This window comes from Physeter macrocephalus, chromosome 20 (assembly GCF_002837175.3).
Source record: "Physeter macrocephalus isolate SW-GA chromosome 20, ASM283717v5, whole genome shotgun sequence".
NCBI lineage: Eukaryota > Metazoa > Chordata > Mammalia > Artiodactyla > Physeteridae > Physeter > Physeter macrocephalus.
The window spans coordinates 99430952-99456428 of NC_041233.1; the positions used below are offsets into that span (position 1 = coordinate 99430952).

The window sequence follows — 25477 nt, forward strand, 5'->3', positions numbered from 1 at the left end:
AAAATAATTTTAAGCATTTCAGCTCTCCCTGTGGAAAGCTTTTATGTAAGAGTCTTTCAACAATAGAATCTAAAATAGCCTCTTCCTATGACAGTTGTATACAGATTCCTTTTGTTTGTTTGCTTATAAGTCATTTGTTTTAAACTCTATAAATATTCTTCTCTTAGTGCCAACATGATTGGAACTCCAGCCAAGAGAGAAAAAGCCTATTTAACTCAAAGAACTCTAGTGATGGGCTTCCCTGGTGGCGCAATGGTTAAGAATCCGCCTGCCAACGCAGGGGACACAGGTTCAAGCCCCAGTCGGCGAAGATCCCACATGCTGCGGAGCAACTGAGCCCGTGCGCCACAGCTGCTGAGCCTGCGCTCTAGAGCCCACGAGCCACAACTACTGATCCCGTGCGCCATGACTACTGAAGCCCCCGTGCCTGGAGCCCGTGCTCCGCAACAAGAGAAGCCACCGCAATGAGAAGACCACCGCAATGAAGAGTAGCCCCCGCTCGCCGCAACTAGAGAAAGCCCGTGTGCAGCAACGAAGACCCCACGCAGCCAAAAATAAATTAATTAAATAAATAAATTTAAAAAAAAAGAACTCTAGTGATGATACTCAGGCTCTAACCACTAAATGTAACTATAATTAAATAAAAATGCATTCAGATCCAAACTGGGAACACAATTAGCATAGGGGCAAAAGAAGATGGGACTCTTGGACTTTGCTTCCCTACAAGCTCCAGGCTTTAGCAGGGCAGGAGGGAAGCATGTGGCCTGAGATAGGTGTGTTACAAGAACTTGGAGCAATAGAAATATGAGGTAGCTATCTTTGTCATTTAAAATTTTCTAGTAGACACTTTAAGAAAAGAAACAGGTGAAATTAATCTTAATAATACATATAGTTTATTTAACCCAATATATCCAAAATATCATCATTTCCACAAGTGATCAATATAAAGATTATTAATGAGAGATTTTACATTCTTTATCTCACAGTAAGTCTTTGAAATCTGGTGTGTATTTTACATGTCAAAGAGTGGATTCACGGGTGAAACCTACTGCTTTGCAGTTTCGGATGATGCCCTGTTTAACAAGAGGACAACAACATTACTAATACAAAATTGGATATGAAAGTGAATATCAATTTAGAATGAAGAAAGATATCACAAGGAGTTACTGGAGATTTGAAGTTTCAGGCCCTTTTCTTTTGATATCTCTCTTGGCAATTTACCAGACACACTTATACAGAACTGTTTCCTGATTCCAACCTGGCTTCCCCTCCCCAGCTTGACCAGTACAACTCCTAGCACTCACAGGGGCCCAGCTAAGTCAGGGTGTCTGAAGTGTTTAAGTTTCATTAGTGTAACGGGTGAAATTATGTCTCTGCAAATTCACATGTTGAAGCCTTCATCCCTAGTACCTTAAAATGTAACTGCATTTGGAGATAAGGTCTTCAAAGAGGTGACTGAGTTAAAACGAGGCCATCAGGGTGGGCCCTAATCCAACATGACTGGTGTCCTTATAAGAAGAGGAAGAGACACGGAGAGGACAGGGCACAGAGATAAGACTGTGTGAGGACAAAGCAGTGAGAAGGTGACTGCAAGCCAGGGAGGGAGACCGCAGGAGAAACCAACCCTGCCGGCACCTTGATCTTGGACTTTCCACCTCCAGAACCATGAGAAAATAAATTTCTGTTGTTTAAGCCACCCAGTCTGGGGTATTTTGTTATGGCAGCCAGAGCAAACTAATACAATTAGCTTCTCTTTTTTTTTTTTAACATCTTTATTAGCCTATAATTGCTTTAGAATGTTGTGTTGTTTCCTCTGTAAAACAAAGTAAATCAGTTATTTGTATACCTATATCTCCTCCCTCCTGGGCCTTCCTCCCACCCGCCCTATCCCACCCCTCTAGGTGGTCACAAAGCACCGAGCTGATCTCCCTGTGCTATGCGCCTGCTTCCCACTAGCTATCTATTTTACACTTGGTAGTGCACATATGTCAATGCTACTCTCTCAATTCATCCCACCCTCCCCTTCCCCCTCTGTGTCCACAAGTCCGTTCTCTACGTCTGTGTCTCTATTCCTGCCCTGCCACTAGGTTCATCAGTACCATTTTTCTAGATTCCATATATATGTGTTAATATACGGTATTTGTTTTTTGCTTTCTGACTTCTCTCTGTATGACAGACTCCTGGTCCATCCACATCACTATAAATGACTCAATTTCATTCCTTTTCATGCCTGAGCAATATTCCATTGTATATATGTACCACATCCCTCCTGCACTATTGGTGGGAATGTAAATTGACACGGCCACTATGGAGAACCGTATGGAGGGTCCTTAAAAAACTAAAAATAGAATTACCATATGACCCAGCAATCCCACTACTGGGCATATACCCTGAGAAAACCATAATTCAAAAAGATACATGCACCCCAATGTTCATTGCAGCACTATTTACAATAGCCGGGACATGGAAGCAACCTAAATGTCCACTGACAGATGAATGGATAAAGAAGATGTGGTACGATTAGCTTCTTGATAAGCTTCCTCTGCTATGGACTTTGCTCTTTCCTGCCTCATGCCCTTGCTAACCAGCACCCTCCTCCTCTCGGTCTGTTCTGATCCAACACAACCTGAGCCTTCTCTCCTTCATGTCTTCCTAATGGAGAGATCTCACGGGCTCAGAGTGCACTCACACTTACTGACCCTCAGCATTTGGCTAGGGAATGTGAGTTTCCAGGTGACTGCTCCTACATTAGTCCCGCGCAGTGTTACTTTGACTTTTCAATGCATCTCTTTTCTCCCTTAAGAGATGAGTCTTTTAAAGACTATCAGGGACAATGTCTTATATCAAATTGGAACATTACAAACATTTCTTTTTTTTTTTTTTTTTTTTGGCCTCGCTGCGCGACCTTAGTTTCTTGACCAGGGATTGAACCTGGGCCGTGGCAGTGAAAGTGCCAAATCCTAACCACTACACCACCAGGGAACTCCCTCAAACATTTCTTGAATAATCTGTTTTGAATTAGGAGGGAGGAGGCCCATCTAATGCTGTGGACGATAAAACAACAAAAAAAGGGGCTTTTAAAAAATGTTACTTTTGGGCTTCCCTGGTGGCACAGTGGTTGAGAGTCCGCCTGCCGATGCAGGGGACGCGGGTTCGTGCCCCGGTCCGGGAGGATGCCGCATGCCGCGGAGCGGCTGGGCCCGTGAGCCATCTCCGCAACGGGAGAGGCCACAACGGTGAGAGGCCCGCGTACCGCAAAAAAAAAAGAAAAAAAAAAAGTTACTTTCAAAGTTAAAGGAGAATGGAATCTACCATATTTGCTGATAGTTTAGTGCTATATCTGCACTAAACAGATAGAAACAGCATAACAACTGTTATGGCTGAAGTCCCCTAATCCCTCCCACTGCTTCCTACTAATGCAGTGGGTCAGGGGCATTTATCTTTGTTTCTGCTGCAGCCACCCAATCCTGGTTGTTGCCTTCTGTTTTTCTACTGCTTACAACAGTAACGGAAGTTCACAAGAATATCTTCCAAAGAGCTTTGGCCAGAACCAAAGGAAGTGAGTACATTCAAGGGTGAAAGGATGATTCAACCTCTTTGAGAGCTTAATTCTTGGTTTGGTATCCCTTCTGAAATTGCTGAAAAGAATGCCAACAAGTTGTAATTACCATGGTGCTCCCTGGGATGTGGAAATCTGCCAATATTCATTGGATTTCAACCAACAAATCCATTTTAAGTAAGTCTTCAAAGGAAATGAGTATCTATTTTGGTTATTTATAGGGAATATCTGTGGCCCTTCCAAAGTTCACAAGCATGCTTGATTTACGCTTCTTATCAGCACTTTTTTGGGTGCAGGCTTAAATGTGCACTAAATATAGTAATTCATTAAAGGGTTGATAAAAGAGAGTGGCCAGTACTTAGTCCCAGAATGAGTACCCCCAAATCTGCATTAGCTACTCATAGAGAAACTGCACACTTACTCTCCTAGTAAGAAAACATATCTGGGTTCAAAATATTTATCAAATGCCATATTTTTCCAGTGAACCGAGGTCCTCTATGGGAGACATCCATCACCAACCTCAGGAAAGGGAGAGGCCTGCTCTTGCAATCAGAACAGCTTTCCAAGGCCCTCGTGCCAATTGCCGTGTGGGATGATTCCACGTCAGCTTTGGAAACTTCCAGGGGAGCTGAGTGGGCAGCCATGAATCATCTCTCACCCTTTACACTTATCATTACTGATTTCCTTGGAATATTATGTGAAAATAATACCTTGCATTTTTGTAAAGAATGCTTTTCCTGATGGCATTAGACAGTCCCAGAGTAAAAAAAGTAGGCCCTGGTGATCTGTGTACCCTGAAATTGGATATATTCCAAAAATGTTTGCAAATGCTATTCTGAGTCTGAGTCAACACACCGGATCTGGAGGGCTGTCTGTCACAGGCAGAGGCTGGTGGTGCCGGCAAAAGCCCAAGGACTCCGTTTTGGGAATTCAAAACAAAAATCAAAACAAAACAAAAACTAATTTTAACCCCTTCATAGTCAACTTGAAAGAGCACTGTTACCTTGAGTTGTCTTGCTTTGTTATGGATAAGAAAGTAGACCAAAGAAAACAACCTCTCCTTTAAAAAATGCTATGCATACACTGAGAAAAATACTGAGAGTGGTTTTTCTAGCTATTTCTCATTTATTTGGCCAAAGCTGATGTCATAATATCCTATCATGTGGGAAGGAATAGCTGGAACCTCGAAATCTTTGGGTGCTAATGCCAAACTCATCACCAGTTTGCCTTGTAGTTTTGGAGTTGCACAGACTCCCTGGGATACCTGATGAAGTTGACTAATATAGTTTGTAGCAATTGGAGATATCAGTCATTCTGTTGCAAGATCAAAAGCAGATGAGTCTTCTCATCAAAATGTTCTTACAAGTAGCAACAGCTGCAATGGCGTTTCTGAACCTTCATATATAAATAAAGAGCTCCTGTCAGTGGTGAACCATCAAGTTGAAGGGATTGTGAATGCAGCTTGTTGCTACTGGAACCATGTCCCATGAAGAATAGTTGATGGAAATGAGGATACTTAATTTGTAAAAAAGAAGAGTCAGAGAAAATCTAGTAGTTTCTCTGTGATTGAAGGACTGCTGTGAAGAAGGAGAATTAAATATGTTTCTGACTGTGTGACCTCAAAGTATAGAACATGGCCAATAGCAGAAGCCACATGGAAACAGATTCTAGACCAACTCAAGGATTATTTTGTAACACAGCTCCTTAAAGATGATGCCACAGTACCAAATGACATACCCTTTCCTGGAGGTGTCCAAGTAAGATGTTACGGAAATAAATCTGAACGAACCTTTTGGCCAACCCAGTAGCTGCTTGATGGTCATGTGGCAGAAACACTGATTTAACTACAGAAGTATTCCCCTCTTCCTAGATTTCAAGAAGCATCTAAAAATAAGCAAAGTCATTATAGAAATATAGGCTGCAGCTTTTTAATTTTGCCACTTAAGGATATTTTAATTGCTCTTTATTACTACCACCGTTTAACAGGATAAAGGATAAAGCCAAGAAGAATAGGAAAAAAATAATCTGAGAATAAAGGATAGTTTTTGAGTAGTAAATAAATTCAGCTCTATGAAAGATGTACCATCTAACTTAAAACACACAACAACCAATACTGTACATTCTATGTTGAGACACACACACACACACACACACACACACACAAATGGGGATGGAAGAAGAAATGTCAACTCATGAGAGTGGATGGGGGGAGAGAATGGGACTAGAGTGGGGTTTAAAAAGGACGTCAACTTTATCTACACTATTTTACTTCTTTATGTAAAAACTAACACAAATATGATAAAATGTCCATATTTGTCAATTCTGGGTGCAAGAAACAAGAATGTTTGTTATCTTTTTCTTTTGTATTTTTCTGTATTAAAATAATCACCCTCTCTTCCCAAACAAAACAGAACACCAAGCTTTACTGCATTGTCTGTATTTTTTCTCATTTCAACATGCACTAATGTAAATGAAATTCTCTATTACTACTGAACCACAGGTCATTATTTGGGAGATAGGAGTCTTCATTTATCAACTGCACCTTACAGCCTACTGCAGGCCAGGCACTGTGTCTGTGCATCCGCTAGTCCCGTGAGTCTGCAGTTCAACGATTCTTAATTTTCAGTAGATACACCTTTTACAGTTTCTTTCAGATCTTACATTTCCTCTGAAATCAGGAAAAAACTGCAATTATATCAACGTAGTTTGTTAATAGCAGCTATCCTATGCTGATCAGACTCCCTAATTGTAGCTATTTAAGCCCTTGATTTATTTTATTTTTTAATTTTTTAATTTTTTTTATTTTTTGTGGTATGCGGGCCTCCCTCTGCTGCGGCCTCTCCCGTTGCGGAGCACAGGCTCCGGACGCGCAGGCCCAGCGGCCATGGCTCACGGGCCCAGCCGCTCCGCGGCATGTGGGATCCTCCCAGACCGGGGCGCGAACCCGGTTCCCCTGCATCGGCAGGCGGACGCGCAACCACTGCGCCACCAGGGAAGCCCCCCCTTGATTTATTTTAAAAAGAGGGAGTGAGATTGAAGAAAAAAGTTTTCAAGAAAAAAAAAGATTGAAGAAATCTCCTAGACGCTAAGGTCAGTCTTAGAAGAAACTCACAATCAGGAATAATAATTATTATTAATTATATAACATATAATATATTAGTAATTATATACAAGTATATAATGATATATAATAATTATAGTTATATTAATTTTAAAAAGAGTGTTGGGAGGGGACAAAGAAAAAAAAATGTTCACTCCTCAAATTAATGCCAGTAAGTCTCGATATCATAGCTCTGCCATTTGTTTTGAATTGGTACCATTTATAAGGCAGCGTAGAGATGGTGCACCTGGTTTTAGATGTTACTTTGTCCCAAGTGATCAACACCTCAGATAAAGCCGCAACTCCTTGGCATGGCATTGGGATCATGAAGTTCAACCAACCTATACAACTAATAGCAGTTTACAGCTTATAATGAACTTTTACACATAAACTCATCGCTAGCCACTCATCACCAAACGTGACTTTTTTTTATGCCACTGAATACACTGCCTAGCAAATTTCTCCTCATTCCTTAGAATACCACTGAAACATCACTTCCCTGGGAAGCTTTTCTTCCTGCTCTGCTAGTCCACACTTGGTGCTCTCTTCTTTTCGTTCTCACTGTTTTGTACATACTTTTATTAAATAGTTCTCACTTTATATTAAAAAGTATTTTCTTTTTCTTTTTTTTTTTTTTTTTGTGGTATGCAGGCCTCCCTCTGTTGTGACCGGGGCGCGAACCCGGCTCCCCTGCATCGGCAGGCGGACGCGCAACCACTGCGCCACCAGGGAAGCCCCTAAAAAGTATTCTTTTTACATGAAAAATAGTTCTTATTTTATATTAAAATTATATTTTATAAAAGTCTTCCACACAAGACAGTGAGGAGAGGATGTCATTTCTATGGATTTATGGATGATGACATAGAGGTTAGGGAAATGAGTAAAACCACAGAGCTGGTCAGTTTAAGGGCCTGAGTTTGAAATTAGGTCTTCTGTCTCCAACTCATGCTTTTTCTACTCTGCAGCACTACTCTTTATAGCATGGCAGGATGCTCAATTTCGCGAAGTATTACAAGTATCACCATTGTTTTTGTTTCTTAAAATTGTAGAAATTAAAAATTTTAAGATAAGTAACAATGATTCTAACAGTCTACATTTATTGAGGGTTTATAATATGCCCACAATGGTCTAAGAGATTTAGACTATTAATTCATTTAATCCTCATGAAGATCCTATAAGTACTATTATTATTTTTATTTTACAGGTCAGGAAATTGAGATGCTGAATGGTGAGATAACTTGCTTGAAGTCACCCAGCTAAAGAGTGGCAGAATTGAAATTCACACCCAGGTGGTCTGGCTTTGGCACCCATATTCTTAAGAGAAGTAGACTTAACTACTGGTTTTTTCTCTCCTCACTGGAACTTTGGCCATGAACACTGTCTACAAGATTGGTTTCAATTTTGATTCTATACTTACTATGGAACCAAGATTTGGCTCTGGTTTTCCACTTATAGCCTCAACTATAATTATATAGCACAAAAGAGAGATGGAGTTGATTCACATGATTGAGTACATTGAGTTTCATGTGGATAGTTATTATGAAACAAGTAGGTTTTTTACTTTTGAATTTTCCCCCCTCCTACCCTACAAATAATAAAGGAAATGAGCAATTGAGGGAGAAAAAGAAAAAAGAGAAAAAAAAGCAAACAGTCTATTTCTGATTTGTTTGGGACTCCATTCAAGGTTGTAGGAATCATTCAGAATTGCATTTCGAGTGTCCAAAGCAACTGTTCTCCTTTGAAATATCTTTGAGATGAAAAATAAAATTGTAAAACATGTTGTGACAAGCTGCCATATGAAAGGCTCTTTACATGTAGAACAATAAAGAGTGGAGCAAACATCTTCATTACAGTTTACCTTGTAAAGACTACCCGAGTATAAAACCTAAATAACAAGAAACTAAAAGCACAAATAAGAACAAATCTTCATAAATATTTTGTGCCATTTGACAATAATCAGAACTTACTTTATTAAGAAAGTAAATTTAATAAGGCAATATTGAACAACAACGAGAACCATAAAATATAGCTGAGAATGTGTCCAGGAAGAAAAACTTCTCATTTGTAACATAGTAAAATAAAATTCACAATCACTATTACAGTTATTTAAACACTACTGTAGTTCAGTAATTAAGAAGGAAAAACAATTTATGCTGCTGAGATTTTTGGAGTCCCCCAAATCCCTGAAATATATTCTGGACATTCTCATTTATATTTTAACAATACTGAATATACATATATCTCTCATTGTTTCCTTAAAACATATCTTGAATGTTATATATAAAGTTTTATTCCTAGACATTTAGGCCAAATGACCTGGTTCTTTATTCTCCAAACTTTCTTAAATTACCTTTTTTCTGTTCCTACATTTTTATTAACTTGTCTGTCTCCTTCACTTCTCCATCTTTTCCCCCCTTATTAATTCACCCATTCATTCATTCAATATTTATTTCACTTCCTACACCATGACTTTGTATTTATCAAAATCAAAGCTTCCCCCTTTTTAACACGTTACATTCGTTATCTTTTTCAAGGACAGCTTGAGATTTTAGTTACAGAGTCAGTCTTTCCTGAGAAATGAATAGTGGGAAAGTAGGATCCACTCCTATGCCTCTCCTGAACACTCATCTCACTCACTTTACCTTTGTCCTTCCTTAAACCTAAGATCATGTGGACCTCATAGCTAGTTAGGTGATGTTCACGTACATACTGCCCTATTACTAATTTCTGTGTTTTCTGTTTCAGGTGGTAAGATACTAGAGGAACTCAGCATGAAGTGTCAATAATCATCATGCTTACTTCTTTTAAAATTTTTATTGGGTGATTTTTTTAAAAAACAATATCCGGGCTCTACTCAGCCAAGATAATGAGTAGGGAAATTCACTCAGAAATTAGAAATAAGGAAGATAAGTAAGAGGTGATAAGAAGGGTCTAGATTGCTTCTATTGGTTTTGGAATTATGCTGGGATGAGTATTTGTAACTTTGGACAATTCCCAAAAGGGACATGAAGAATGAATTTTCTATGAAAAGGAAGAAAGTGAGCAAACCTGAAGTTGTGTATAACCCTGTCTAAACGAGTCAGCTGTCTGTGTGGCCTGATAGAGTGAACTGGTGTCCCATCTGTTTTTTTTTGGCTGGTTTTACGCTAAGAATATCTTTTCCCTTCTACTGTACTTAGTTGTAAACACAGGCCCCTGCTTTTTAAGGTTAGTGTTCCTCAGGGTTATGGAGAGAAGAGGAAATTCCTTTTAAAAGAGCTTTGTGATAGGACTTTTGTCCTTTACACGAAATAAACCTTTTGGGAAACAAAAGAGAATGGATGGGAAATAACATGATAAGAAAAGAGCTCTGTAGTTTTGTGTTAATTTTAAATCCAACCTCTTCACCAGAAGAGTTGTTAAAAGCCTGGTGCTGACTCATTTCCCTGCCTGGGCTGTTACCCTGGGGGGAGACACCATTATAAGTCTCGCACATACTCATAAGCGTCAGTAAATTCTTGGGTCTTTGATGTGTTTTGGGTCAACAGAATCATTGCAGTGCACCTATCATGGGAGTGGCTTTGAAGAGAGTCTTGAGGCTTGTAGAGGCAAAAACACTCAGGGAGAAAAACTCCTGTTAAGAAACATATTGCTGTAAAGCCAGAAACATTTCTGAGGCCTTCATTCAGTCTAGGGAACTCCAAGGACAAATGGACCCATGGACTAATAAACTCTGCTGGGTGTGGGCTAGGGGGTTGGAAAACAGAGGGCCTGTGGGCAGTGCTGAACTCTGACAGTAGTAAATGGTGTTACAAAGTTCACTTACTTTCAGATATTTGAAGGTCAAAGTAATGAGAACCCCCAGCACAAGTTAAGGTTAAATACACTATTTCCCTCAGACTTTAAAGATAGCTTTAGTATTCTGTTGATAAGTATTGATATGGGTAAAGCTCAAATTCCAGATTTAAAAAACATTTCTATGTAGAAATAAATAAATAAATTACTGTAGATCTAGAAAATCTCAGGGTAATTTATATATATACATGTATATGCACATATATATATATACACACACATATACTCACAGGTTTTAGAAGCAATAAAATATTTTATTAAGCTAAAGTCATGGCTATTTCATTGTATTATGAGTAGGATACTTTATAAATAAAATAAATCATCAGCAAATAAAATGCTGCACTTTAATGATCTTAAAACATAACATCTTTTTAAATGGTCACTAGATATTTTGCTGATTTCACCAATTACTTGTCACACTCTGGCTGGAAATTCTCAACCATTCCATTCATTTATTAACTCAGCCAGGGAACTGTTTTTAAAATTTATGAGAATGCTTGTGGTCAAATTCCTCCATTGCCTTTACCTATGACTCAGTGGAGAGAATGCTTTTCAATTGGTTACTGGTACAAGCACCTGTCTTGTATTTTGGACCGTAACTGTAACTATGACACTAATTGGCTTGCTCCTTAGCACCTTCTTGATCATACTGCCTGAATCGGGCCAGTCTTGTAATGGAGCATTTTGTGATCACATGTTAAAATGAAACTATTATAGACCAGATGGCATTACTGAGAGGTCACACTAGGAGAAACAAAATGGCACTGCAAGTTTTAATTTTCTATAGGAAAATAGAGTTCATTTCAGTCTGCAATGCAGTCTAGTATACATCATTTGCACCTCTAAGAATAGCTAGTACTTACTGTAAGGCAGAGGCCCTGAAAGTGGGATATTGCATCCCAGTGAGTGTGCAAGATGATTCTTTGGGGTCTGGGAAGAAAACATGATTAACTTCTACTTATATTTTATTAATTTTTTGATTAACGGAGAATGACATTAGGCTTTGCTAATATTTAATATGTAGATTGATGTTGATTCCCACCTTCATCCACATGTCATGTGTCACAATACTCAGAGTCTACTCTGGGAAGACTGTGAATTTCATGTCTTGGATGGGTTATCAGTCTCCGTTATTCATCGGCTTTCATCATATACATATACCTTTCAATTTACCTATGAATAAGCATAGGTAATCTTAAGAGATTTAGAAGATATCTTATCTCACCTGAGAAGAAATTTGACTGAAAATAATGCTAATCAGTCAATACATAATGAAAATGAAGAAGAAGTTGATATTTCTTCTACTCCTAATATAAACTCTTGATATGTTGGCAATCTGATCAGATTTGGCAAAATGTCGACCTCCACCTGCCTCCGCCATGAAATTATCAAGAAGACTACCAACATACTGATATTCATGATTTTTCAGAATGAAGCTTGACCTGGGAGAAAATTGTGCCTTGAGATATCAGATAAGGATAGAATAAAGTTATAATAATTAGCATGATGTATCCATCCTAAGCATCCAAAGTATACTCTTTTGATTTCTTCCATGATGATTGATTATGTGATAATCAATCTAATGTTTAATTTTAAATGTTTAGAAGCCACACTTGAAAATTTTCACTTAATAGCCAATAACCTAAAGACACATTAAGGAAACACTTGCTCTTCTTGCCATGTAAAAATGCTTAAAATAATCCTAGAAAAATAATAGGATGTCAAGTTAGATTACATTCCTTTGATAGTAAAAACTAATAAAAATGCACAGTAAATATTATTAAAATTTGAAGGAACAAGTTTTATAGCAAATTATGTAGTGTAAGAGATGTGGTATAGTTAAATGAAAGTACAGATGTTTCTAATAGGTCTCAGCTTATATAGTTTTTGCTAAATTTTATTTCAATGATGGAATATGAACGATTACCTTTTCACTTTTATTATGAGTCACTAAAGGAAAGAAAAACCAATGAGGTGATATTCTCAATAATAAATGGCTCTTTCAGTAAAAATAATATTTTTCAAAAAAGCTGTTAATTTAACCACAGAAAGTATTCTAGGCTAAGTTTACAGAGATAACATTGCAAAATTAATAGATGAACTATTTTAGCAAAGAAGTAAAAGCCAAAAGTGTACAAAATGCTACAGGATGATAGTGACATTCTAATATTTTAATTTAAAAATCTAATAAAGTGTAGTGAATTCTTTACAATATTTGAAATGAGGTTGGGAGTGACCAAAAAAATCATTCTTTACCATACAGAGGTTCATTGGTTATTTCATAGGAAAGAACTTGAACCTGAAGATAAGTTATTCATCTTTCTTTTAAAAAAAAGTATATATTTCAAATTTGCTAACATTTCTGTGATGGGACAAGTTGCTGTTACTATTATGTTACCTGAGCATACATTTAAAAAAAATCCTATATGATTTGTTCTCAAAGATAAAGTGACATTTAAACAATGAGGGAGGAAGTAACTGCTTTTAAAAGCAGACAAACAACAACTTGTGTTATCTACAAAGCATTCTGAAAATATTTTGGTGTGCATTGGTATGTGAATTTATTATTGAAAATGGTGTGTATGTGTCACCTATTAAAACTCCCATAAGCAAACTTAAAAAAAAAACAACCTGAATACAATTTTCTAACCAGCTAAAATTTTTTTCTAAATGAAAAGTTGCAGTAATTTCAAACATACATGTTAAAAATATAAAAATGCAATTTCTTATTTATTCTTAAAACATCAACACAAGGATGTTTTATTAATAAAATTTCAGCAAAATCCTTTTGTTAGACTGAATGGACAATTTTGTATCATGATATAGTTAAAAAGTTGCATTTCGTCCAACTGAAGTTACCTATCTTTTTCCTCCTTTGTGGCCTTTAAATTCAAGTACTGAAATAAACTGAAGTTTGAATCAGGATGCCACCTCTTGTTAAATTAAGATTTAAAAAACAAGTTGAAGCACATTCTGTCACATTTCTTTCCCTAAAAATTATTAATGATAACATTTATATAGAAAGCAAAAAAAAATGTTTAGCACTACTAAAAAGTAAAACTCAACCTTAAAACCAGATATTTTTCATGTTCGCTTTACATAATATATTAGTAGTATTACATATAGCATTACATGTAGGTGATTTAGAGTAGTGGTTCTCAATTGGGGCAATTCTGCTCCCCAGGAGACATTTGGCAGTGTCTAGAGATGGTTTCTGGCTGTCATAACTGAGGAAGGTGCTCTGACATCTATTCAGTAGAGCCCAGGGATGCCGCTGAATATCCTACAATGCACGGGACAACCCGCCATGACAAGAATTATCTGGGCCAAAATGCCAATAGCGCACAGGCTAAGGAACCCTACTTTAGAGATATATAAATATAAATATATATAATACATAGTATGTACTCAAAAATATTTTACTCATGTGCGTACTCAATTTAAAAAGTTTGTAGACCACTGTGAGTTATGACTTCTCAGAGGCTGAATTATGAGTTGAGAAGCTGTTTGGTTTAAAGTGCAAAATATCTGGTATTTGCTTCAATTCACCATAATATTTTTCTTCAAAATTCACCTAATTTTTACCCCTGTGAATTATAAATCGTGGGTTGACAAGAGAAGGACTTCTCAGTAAGCAAGGTCACATCTGTATGATATCTTCAGAGCTGTTCTGTTGTTGTTTTTCTAAAGTACCAAAATGTTTAAAACAAAGTTAGATTTTCATGAGGTTATATACACATTTGCATACAGAATTCAAGAAATGTAATCTCAAGGTAGGGGCACTACAATGAATTTCATAAAGCTTATTCATCTTATCACCTATGAGTTACGAGGCAGAGAATAACTGAATTTAGAAATGCAGCTAAAGATTTTTGCTATCAGGATCTTTGTCTCTATTTTGGTCAGTCTTCACAAGAACACTGTGCAGATAAACATGATTGTTAGCAGTTACCAATCACTTTTTTTTCCAGTGAAAGGGTATTAAATCTTACAAAAAAGTTGCAGATTCACAATTTCAGTTTTAAAGGCTAGTATATTAGTTTTCCTGTCTTTGGTGTAGGGGTTGGGGATTAAAAATTGACCAGAGGTATGAGAATCACTCTCCAACTTTAAATTCCTCTTCTCTGATGCTTTATCAAACTTCTGTTTCCTTTCTGCAATGCCCAGAGTTTCAGATCAATCATGAGTCATGATTTTGGACCAGAGATTTAGGGACTAAGTTATAAAATTAAAAAGGCAATGGACTTTTGAATATAGGACCAGACAGATGGACACAGACAGACAGACAGACAGACAGACAGACACACACACACACACACACACACACACACTCACACACCCCTTTTTAATATGCCTGACAAATGCAACGAAGGAAGATAGTTTTACAAGTATTTCCTTAGAACCTGGAGGAGTTGATGATGGAGGAAAGAGATCATAAAAACCTTCTATCAAAAAAGAAAAATTAATTGTGTAGTATTCATTATTTGGGGTTGGGGAGAATGAGTTATTTTAGCTTCCGTAGCTTTGAATGTCTGTGGGGCATGGTTACATTCCTGTGAGAATCTGGAGGAAGGTAGAAGGAAACCGACTTTGAACACCACCAACTTAAGTTGTGAAAATGTTATTTATAATTGTCTGTATTGATTACATTCCATATATTATTTTGTTTGAGTTGATGTTAAAAAATATAAAGAATGTTAAAGAATATGGAAAGAAAGAGAATGCTGGGTCACTGATGGCTTTGTTTTTTTCTACTTATTTTTCCTAAAGCCTATACATTCTAGAAAAATCAATACTCCCTTTGAAAAAAAATTTTTAGGTGGTAGTGGGGAGGGGGGAGCTGCCTGTTTAGGAAGGGTCTACAGTTTAGTAGATATATTTGATATATACTGATATGCAGGAGTACATCTGTGAATATCATTCTATCTTTCTTTCTAGATATATATGTAGACATATCTATAAAGATTATCTCAAGATTTTTGAGAATCTATGTAGTCTTAATTTCCACATTTGTATACAATTTTCCCCATTAAAAAGCACAGTTTTTTAGGAGAGTTACTGAATATGAAACTTTAACCAGAGAACAATAAAGTTACAAAATATAGATGTTGAGAAGTTGGTTAAATTCACTCACAAGCTAGATGACTTCTGCCCATAATCTTTCTGACAAGAAACTGAAAGTTATTTGAGATTATTGCATTGCTCACAGAAATACCATAGAAGAAAATAGAAAAAGTATCTGTAACAAAATCATGTAAATGTTAAATATGAGAATGACAAGTCTAGGCAATAAGCTAAAATTGATTATGAGCTCTCCAACTCAATGATTATAGTTGATACATTTTAGTATTTTGGGGAGGATGTGAGTAGAATATAAGTGTTTTTATCTTCTTTTCAAGTTTCCATAGTTAAATGCTACAGCAAGGGTAGGAAAGTATGACAAACTTGTCACCCATCTGTCATTACTGATTGCTTGCTAATAATTTCTTGCCTTTATTTTCTTTTTTAAATTGTTAAAACACACCATATTCCCACAGTTCTCTCCTGTTCTTCTGTGCGAAGCAAATTTTTTTTTCCCCAATTGTGTCTATTTTTAAATAGTGTTTTAGTAATACCAAAATATCCACTAAGGAGAATATCAAAGGTTACAGCACTGAAATACATCAACAAAGCTTACAGTATTTATTGGGAGCAAAAAACTTCAGAAGAAGAAATAAATCAAAATACACTGAGGCTGCTAATAAATTGTAAAATTGGAACATAAAGTGAACAGAAACAATGGATCTGATCTTCGATAGAGATCCATATTTCAAAAACATTTTTGCAAATTCATTTACCATGTTAAATCAGTTTTGGAAATGCTCTTTCTCAGACTTTTGGAAAGAAGGAAATTGATACTTTGGTATCGCAAGGCAGATGGTCCTTATTTGTTATTTGGTACCTGGTGATTCAATAGAACCACTTTAAATTTTCCATCCTTTAGTGACTTGATAGTTAAACACGTATTTTGACATCTTTTGGAGAAATTGTTTTATGCCTTCATTATCTTCAAAATGAAAGCTACATAAAGCATTTGTCATTCTGGCTGTTTTTAAATCTTTCTCTGGTTTGAAGTTCTTTATATAAGCCTTAAATAATCTATTAATCTAGGTCATTTCATCTGTAAGAATAGAAATATAAAACGAACAGAATTTTAGTTTTCTCATTCTTCCAGACTGAAAACTACCAAACAAATAATAGGGTAAAAGGTGGAGTAAAAGGAAAGAGAAGGAGAGTGATATCTTCTGCAGGGAACTTTTACAATACGTATCAACCTGTTTCTAAAACTCATCGGAAGCCACTGTATTAGTTAACAACAAATACAAGTCATGTTTCCTCTGTCTACCAGACAAATAACATAATAATACCATACCATGATTGGTAAGGGAAATGCCAAATTTTTTTCTAGTTCCTTATTGAAACTATTTGTTATAGCATGATAGCTATAAAATAGAAATGAAAACTAGGCTGGCATTGAAGAGAACAGAAGAGGAAAGGAAAGGAGAGGAGAGGAGAGGAGAGGAGAGGAGGGGAGGGGAGGAGAGGGGAGGGGAGAGAAAAGAAACTCCCAAACTGAGGAGTGGGGGGCTTTTTCTAAATCTACATGAAGTCCTGTCAGGTAAAATAATCCTATGTGTTGTATATATTAGTGTTCTAGAATGAAAATTGAACAGAACTCACACATTGTATGTTGGCAAACTGAAGCTGATCAAGAGTGAGGTTAAATAAATCATAACCACACAAAGGTTCTCCTACAAACAGTTGGCAGCTTGCCTGATGGATAAGAAATAATCAGTGCCTTCCGTTTAAACAAACAGTGGTATAAATATGTAAACACTCCAGGGAGAATTTAAGTTACTATTACAAAGACTTCCATCTCTGTTGAACAACAAAATAAATGGCATTCTTTTTATTTTGGTCATATAAGACGACCAGCCATGCTGGCCTTCCAAGCTTCCAGAGTTGCCTCTACCCTCTCTGTATCCCTTATTCTCTCCTGGAGTAAGTTAGGTCACTCTGTTGAGACACAATTCAATAGCACTCTGCTTTTCTTTGGAACACTCAGTAATTACTGTTTTTTCTGTTGAATTTTAAGTCCCATGAGGGCAGGGGTTGTGATGGCACTGTTTATTGATACGTCTCTAGCACCTAGGACAATGTTTGACATATATGAATGAGTGAATGGATGAATAATGAATCCATGTTTGTTCATTCCCTAAGACCATATTTTCTGCTTATCTTGTTTCATCTGAGGGTTTGGTTTTGGTATTGCTTTTGGCACTCATTTTACCAACGAAGACTGATTTAGAAAATGTTCATTATGATGTGATATTTTAATGTCATAAATTTGAGAGAAAGATGAAATGGATGAAAAATGATTGCCTGGTTTTAATGACAGGCTGCCTGGTATCATTGACAGCGCTTGTGTTTTCTCAAGTAGCTTTCTCAGAATAGTTTTAAGAACTTCAAACATGCCTTTCATCCTCGTGTTATCTCTGAGATACGTGAAGTATTTTCAATATCACCATATAACAGCTGGGAGGCAGGCAGGTCTGAAAGGCAGAAGTCCAGAAATGTTTTCCATTTAACCAAATGTTTTTTTCTACTTCTGGATTTCACTCATTTTCATTTGACCTAATCAAAATTTGCATTATTCCAGGTACTGGATTCATTTTTGCTCGTATAGCTTTCTATTTGCTATAGTAGAGATTTTAAAAATGGCTTATGCTTTCCTTTTGAATCTTTAAGTTTCCAGAAGAGATGTTTAATGTGGTGGGAGTTTAAATATAATTTATTTGTAATTTCACAATTACAAGAAACATTTATTCACATTAATTTTATTAATTTACTGCCCTTCTTTATAGTCTGAGAGACAAGGTGAAAGACTTTTAATAAAAATTCTGCAGGATAATATCAACATTAAAAATGCCCTAATAATGAACTTAAAAACACTGAGAAAACAGACTTTTCCTCAGGCGTAATTACTGGCTATAGGTAGTTTAGGATAGCAAAGTGACCACACATACCTCATGAATGTACACGCATACCCACTGTGTACAGGCTCACAGCTGTGTACCACACACCCTCAACGACACTGTTCCAATCTATGACACTATATTCTTGAAATACATAGACCTAACAACATATACTTCTATATTTCTATATAAAGATTGAAAAAGAAGCCCTGGGACTTCCCTGGTGGTGCAGTGGTTAAGAATCCGCCTGCCAATGCAGGAGACACAGGTTCGAGCCCTGGTCTGGGAAGATCCCACATGCCACGGAGCAACTAAGCCCGTGCGCCACAACTACTGAGCCTGTGCCCTAGAGCCTGTGCTCCACAAGAGAAGCCACGAAAAGGAGAAGCCCTCACACCGCAACAAAGAGTAGCCCCCGCTTGCCACAACTAGAGAAAGCCCGTGCACAATGACGAAGATCCAACGCAGCCAAAAATAGATAAATAAATAGATTTAAAGAAAAAAAGCTCTCACTGAATTTATCAGAAATCTTCTTATTTTCAGAAAACATATAACTGGGAAGATGTTGGAAAGTTATTGGTTTTTAACCCAAGGATATACTATTTTAAAAGACATCACATTAAGAAAGAAAACTAATAAAGCTGGCTTCTCCCATGAATCAAATCTGAAATAGAGGGCTCCTGTTTCCAGTGAAGAAATTCCCCTCCTTGACTCCTCCTCAGTAATAAAACTGTATATTTTAGGAGCCTTGGCTATGTCTGCAGTAAGGTTCCAACAACGCAGTAACATCTCAGACTAATGTTTCATGAGAATTTGGTACTTTAATGCATGTTAGAGTAAGTATCTTTTTTGTTTATTTGTTTTCCTTTATAAGAAGATATATCCTTGAACTTCCCCCCACACCAAATGAGGAGTTCAGGTACATAAAGAACATCTTGCAAGCTGATGTAGAAAGTGAGGAAACATTATTCATGGCTAGGAAATACTCAAAATGGCTAAAGAGAATGGAAAATATGCAAATGTGGGTCTTTCGAACCATGGAGAGCGTCCTTAAATGATTGAGTTGTGTTCTTACGTTGTTTCAGTAGTTCTTTAGGAAAGCCACGTTTTACATTTTCAGAACTCTGATGACAAGCTGTCGAGATAACTCTCCTCTTTGCTTTGTTTGGTGGCCTTGCAGCCCTACCTTGGGAAGTACAGCCTGTGGCCTGTGGTGACTGTTGGTGTTTCAGGCTCCTCTTATCATTGTAGAACTGACGTACTGTCAAGTCTTACTGAAGAGCCCTTATTTCTGTAGCCGCCGAGGAGACTGGAGTGCAACGGTCCTGCCAGGCTCACACCCGCCCGGGTGATGTTTTCTTCCTCGGGAACATGGAAAGGCCACTTTTGGGGAAAGGTGTAAGAAGACAAACCAATTGCCACTTCCGAGGGGGAAAATTGGATCCCTTTGTGCTCATATCTTCATCCACTTCCAACGTTACTGATTTACCTCTGCTGCGGTCCAGAGAGGGGAAAACGCTCGATTTGAGTGCTCGTGGCTATGAACCAGTGAAAGAGATGTGTCTCAGGGGACACCTTTGATAACAGCCTTAGCTCACGATGGGGGTCAGATACTGTCATACCCAGCCCCACAGATGCACACAGCATTTGATCAATCACACAACCACCTAGGAAGAATGCACAGACAGAACACACTTCTTGTTCATTCGTACGTTCGTTCATTCATTTATTTGACAAATAACTTATTGAGTGCTACCATGGGCCGGCACTGTCCTGAGCACTAGAGTTAATAGCAGTGGACAAAGCAGCCCCCAATCCCTGCCCTTTCAAAGCTTATATCCCAATAGAGCCTACATTCAACAGTCTCAACAGTCTTATGCCATGATGAAACCACTAGGCTGTTTCTCAAATGTCATTAAATTATTTTAATTAAAAATAATTAACGTGAAATTTTCTGCCTCAGTGCCAGGCTGGGGAAATTTTTTATTTTTTTTTTTGCGTTGCGCGGGCCTCTCACTGTTGTGGCCTCTCCCGTTGCGGAGCACAGGCTCCGGACGCGCAGGCTCAGCGGCCATGGCTCACGGGCCCAGCCGCTCCACGCAGGCCTCTCACTGTTGTGGCCTCTCCCGTTGCGGAGCACAGGTTCTGGACGCACAGGCTCAGCGGCCATGGCTCACGAACCCAGCCACTCCGCGGCATGTGGGTTCTTCCCGGACCGGGCCACGAACCCGCGTCCCCTGCACCAGCAGGCGGACTCTCAACCACTGCGCCACCAGGGAAGACCCAGGCTGGGGAAATTTGAATTTAAGGACTGAATGTGGGAAAATTAAACCTCAAAGAGCTATAAACACACGTTCCATTATCTATACATGCTTCAAAAAATATTACCATTGTAGTGCTCTGGAAGGTGGGACAAATTCAAGGAAAATTCAGAATCTACCTTTTCTTAGAATTCTATGTTGATTATGAAATATTAAATACTCAGCCTTAGAAACCACGTGTATTGTTTTCACTTGTTCAATTCCACCTTATTACATAGGACTGGTGCACAAGCTGGTGGAGTAATCTGCCTGTGTTTCTGTCCATCTCTGCAAAGGGCCATGACTCACTCCCCAGCGTATCCCCAGAACCTCTGGAGTCAGTTTACTGCCGCCAGGTCTCTGATGTGCACCCACAGGGCAGCAGCTGCCTGACATGGTGGCGTGGGGCCTTCCTCCAGCTGCCTCCACTCTGGCCCCTCCTGTGCTCATGCTGTTTCCCCGGAAAGGTGTCCTAGATGGTTGTCCTCACCACACCCTCTCCCCGCTCCCTTCTTTCCTGCACACTGTGACAAAATAAACTGCCCATAGCATCACTCTCCTCTAATGCCTTTCCTGCTCCAGATGGTACCGTCAGATCCAACCTTGTCTCCTTGCCAGGCTTTCAAGGCCCTGACACTCTGCAACCAACTTAATTTGGTAACAACCACAATCATAAAGTTACCAGCAATACTTTGTATTTTTTCTTATAAATCAATTGTACACAGAAGATCTCATTTGATTAAGATGATCCCCATTGAAAGAGGGTTACACTGAATTTCAGAAAGGTCAAGTGATTTGCTCCAAGCTGCCCAGCTGGCAAGTGGAAGAACCAGGGTTAGAGCCCAAGGCTTCTGAATTCCAAACCAATTCTCTGGCCACTGCTTCTCCTTTTCATGACGTACTCTTTGCTCCAGTTAGCTCCAGTTCATTGCCAGTTCCCACCACCAGCCACACTCCTCCTGACTGGTAATACTCTCTTGCTCAATCTGCCCCAAGCCTGTCCCAGCTGGACCTGCCAACACTCTTAGGGTCTCTTCCTTGCCGTACTCTTCCCACACAGTTGCCTCTTCTTTCTCTGAAACGTTTCTCTAGCGAAGGTTTATTAGCCTAGGGTTTCTCAACCTCAGAATTATTGACATATTGAGACAAATAACATTTGTCGTGCAGGGGCTGTCCTGTGCATTGTAGGATGTGTATCAGCACCTCTGGCCTCTACCCATTAGACACTAGTGGTACCTCCAGGTGTTGACAACTAAAAACGTTTCCAGATATTGCCAGATGTCTCCTGGGGGCCAAAATCACCCCTGGTTGAGAGTCACCGGCTTAGCCTGTAGTTATTCTCTAGTTGAATGATGTGGGTCTGGTATGTCTCCTGATGAGTTCTGAAGTGTGGGCAGAATGTATTTCCTTTGTATTCTCTGAAGATGTTCTGCACTCAATATATGTTATGGACCCTTGCCTCCCCTTCCAGTTTCAAATGGGAGCCGCTGACCATATCTTCACATTGCTGATTGATTTTAAGTTCTATGGCATAGTAATTAAGAGCCTAGGCTATGAAATTTTAAGAAATGGGCATTAATATCACCTCTCTCAGTTATTAGTTTGTAGCTGTGAGATACTTGCTTGATTTTCTGTTTGTCTATTTTTATTGTTGACCAATGAAAATATGAGCAAATCACATTGAAAGAGTAACAAGAAACAAGTGAAATTAATTTCATAATATATTTTATTTACTCTAATACACCAAAATATTACCATTTCAAAATTTTATTAATATAAAAATTATTAATAAGAGCTTTGACTTTCTTTTTGTGCTAAGACTTTGAAATTCAGTGCGTATTTCACTCTTACAGCAAATCTCAAGGAGAGTTAGCCATGTTGCAAGTACTCAATGACCACGTGTGTCTAGTGGCTACCAGATATGCTAGTTTCCCTCATTAGACTGTGAGCATCTTGAGGGCAGAGACTGTCTTATTAATTTTATATTTAAAAACATTACAAATTGCCTTTTAAATAAATTACTGATTTTTCTGGGTCAAAAGCTTAAAAGCTCTTGGGTTCCTTTTTTCCTACTCTGGAAACCATTTTAGCCCTTAGATAAAATACTGGACATAAAAGAAGTTAAGTTTCCTCTTTTGAATGGGTTCCTGTAGACTAAGAGAAAGAAGACCTACATGTAAGAACAACTTAATAAAAACAATGTATAATTATTAAGTAAAATGCTTTCAACTAGAAGCTTTCAAAATTGAATGATTGAGAGAAAGAATAGTCTCTTCAACAAATCATGCTGGAGGCCTACGTGCAAAAGAAAGAAGCTGGACCTTTACTTTATACAATATACAGAGCTGGACCCTTACTTTACACAATATACAAAAAGAAGCTGGACCCTTACTTTATACAGTATACAAAATATACTAACTAAAAATGGATCATAGACCTACATTTAAGAGCTAAAACTACAAAACTGTTAGAAGAAAACATATGTGTAAAGGTCCATGATCTTGGATTTGTCAATGGATTCTTAGATATGACATCAAAAGCAGGAGCAACAAAAAAGAAGCGAGATTAATTGGACTTAATCAAAATTAAAACTTCTGTGCACTATTGAGAGAGTAAGAAGGCAACCCACAGAATGGGAGAAAATATTTGCAAGTCAATAGACGTTTCTCCAGAGAAGATAATGGCAACAAGTACATGAAAAGAAGCTCCAGGTCACCAGCCATCAGGGAGAAGTAATTCAAAACCACAGTAAGATACCACTTCACACCCACTAGGAGAGCTATAATTTAAGAAATGGAAAATAACAAATGTCAGTGCGAATGTAGAGAAACTGGAACCCTCATACATTGCTGGTGGATGTAAAATGGTTCATCCTCTGAAAAATAGTTTGGCAGTTCCTTAAAAAGTTCAAAATAAATAACTATATGACCCAGAAATTCTACTAGATATAGATACAGAAGAATTGGAAATTGGTGTTCAAAAAGCAACTTGTATAAGAATGTCCACAACAGGGGGACTTCCCCGGTGGTGCAGTGGATAAAACTCTGTGCTCCCAATGCAGGGGGCCAGGGTTCGATCCTGGTCAGGGAACTAGATCCCATATGCATGCCGCAACTAAGAGTCCGCATGCCACAACTAAGGATACTGCCTGCCACAACTAAGACCCAGCACAACCAAATAAATAAATACATAAATACATAAATATATTTAAAAAAAAAAAAAGAATGCTCACAACAGCTGAACAATAGCTAGTTAAATATTGGGTTGGCCAAGAAGTTCGTTTGGGGTTTTCCATAAGATGTTATGGAAAACCCCAAACGAACTTCCTGGCCAAGCCAACATATTTCACAATAAATATATTTTCACAATAGTTAAAAGTGTAAACAATCCAAATGTCCACCATTGTATGGATAGATAAATGAAATGTAGTATAATCATACAATGGAATACTATTCAGCCATAAAAGGAATGAAATACTGGTACTGCTACAACATGGATGAAAATTGAAATATTATGCTAAGTGAAAGAAGCCAGACACAAAAGGTCACATATTGTACAACTGCATTTATATGAGATATGCAGAATAGGCAAATACAGAAAGCAGATTAGTGGTTTCTAGGTGTTGGGGAGCAATGAAAATGGAGACTGACTGCTTACTGGGTATGGGGGTTTCCTTTTGGGGTGATTAAAATGTTTTGGAACTATATAATGTGATGGTGCATAGCACTGTGAATACACTAAAAACTCCTGAATTGTACATTTTAAGATGGTTAAAATGGTGAATTTTGTGTTTTGTGTATTCTGCCACAATAAACAAAATTGAATGGCTGATAATGGTTCGGTGGCAGGGCTGTCTGTAAGGACTTTTTTGAACAAGGTAGGTTTCTGAGCACAGAGGAGATGTAAAATTTGAATTTTCAGCAAAGAAAGATAAGGGTGACGCAGATAAAGGTGGAGGCCTGAGTAGAATGTCCAGTAGGACACGTGGGGTTCGTGTAGAAATGCTAAGGAAAGTCCATTTATATTCTACAATTTTGATCCAAGCAAGAATTGCTTCAAAACACAAAGTATATATTAATCAGATACCAAATGCTCCCACACTGTTAAATACAACCATCAATAAGTGAACACATAAAATAGGATGCTATATTCTTTGGATTTTGTAATCAGATATTGTCTTATTACCCTTAAGAAAAGGAGCAAATACCCTCAGGATCACTCACAGTTCATCAATTTTTAAAACATTTGTTTTGTAAACACTGTTCCTGTGAAGGAGAGAGATGTGGACACACATAGCATATTTATTTTTTTACATCAGAGTGGATCCATACATCACTGCTTTAGGAACTAAATACAGTCTTTGATTTACTGTTGCATTAAAGTGCCCCCTGAAATATACAGTTTAAATAGGGACTGTTAACTGTTCATGTGGAGATCAATAGCGGAGGCGTGACTGTGTCGTATAGGTGAAGCTCGGTGACAGCCACACAGTCACAGCCCAGAATGTCGGCAAGAAGGGCTGTGGGCTGAGTGATGAAAGGCAGCCCCACATAAGAAAGTGTTAGGTGATTGCATTTTAAACCTAATGGCGTAGACTTGGGCCAAGGGGGTACTGGAGGTGACTCCCGTGCACAAGGAGGTGAAGGGACTAGCTTTCAAGTCTTCAATT

At 38.0% G+C, this 25477-nt stretch overlaps 1 protein-coding gene across 9 annotated transcripts in view; it reads right to left on the reverse strand.

The window, feature by feature from the left end:
• DLC1 (DLC1 Rho GTPase activating protein) overlaps positions 1-25477 on the reverse strand; it is a 415897-nt gene that overhangs the window by 93197 nt on the left and 297223 nt on the right. Inside the window, exon 6 of one of the 9 annotated variants that reach the window (XM_055081336.1) lies at positions 14107-14177. The exons of the other annotated variants lie outside the window; for them this stretch is intronic. Within the exon in view, the coding sequence (XP_054937311.1) occupies positions 14134-14177 (44 nt within the window). The 3' untranslated portion in view covers positions 14107-14133. Of the gene's footprint in view, positions 1-14106; positions 14178-25477 lie in introns of those variants that run through there. 9 annotated transcript variants of the gene reach the window in all.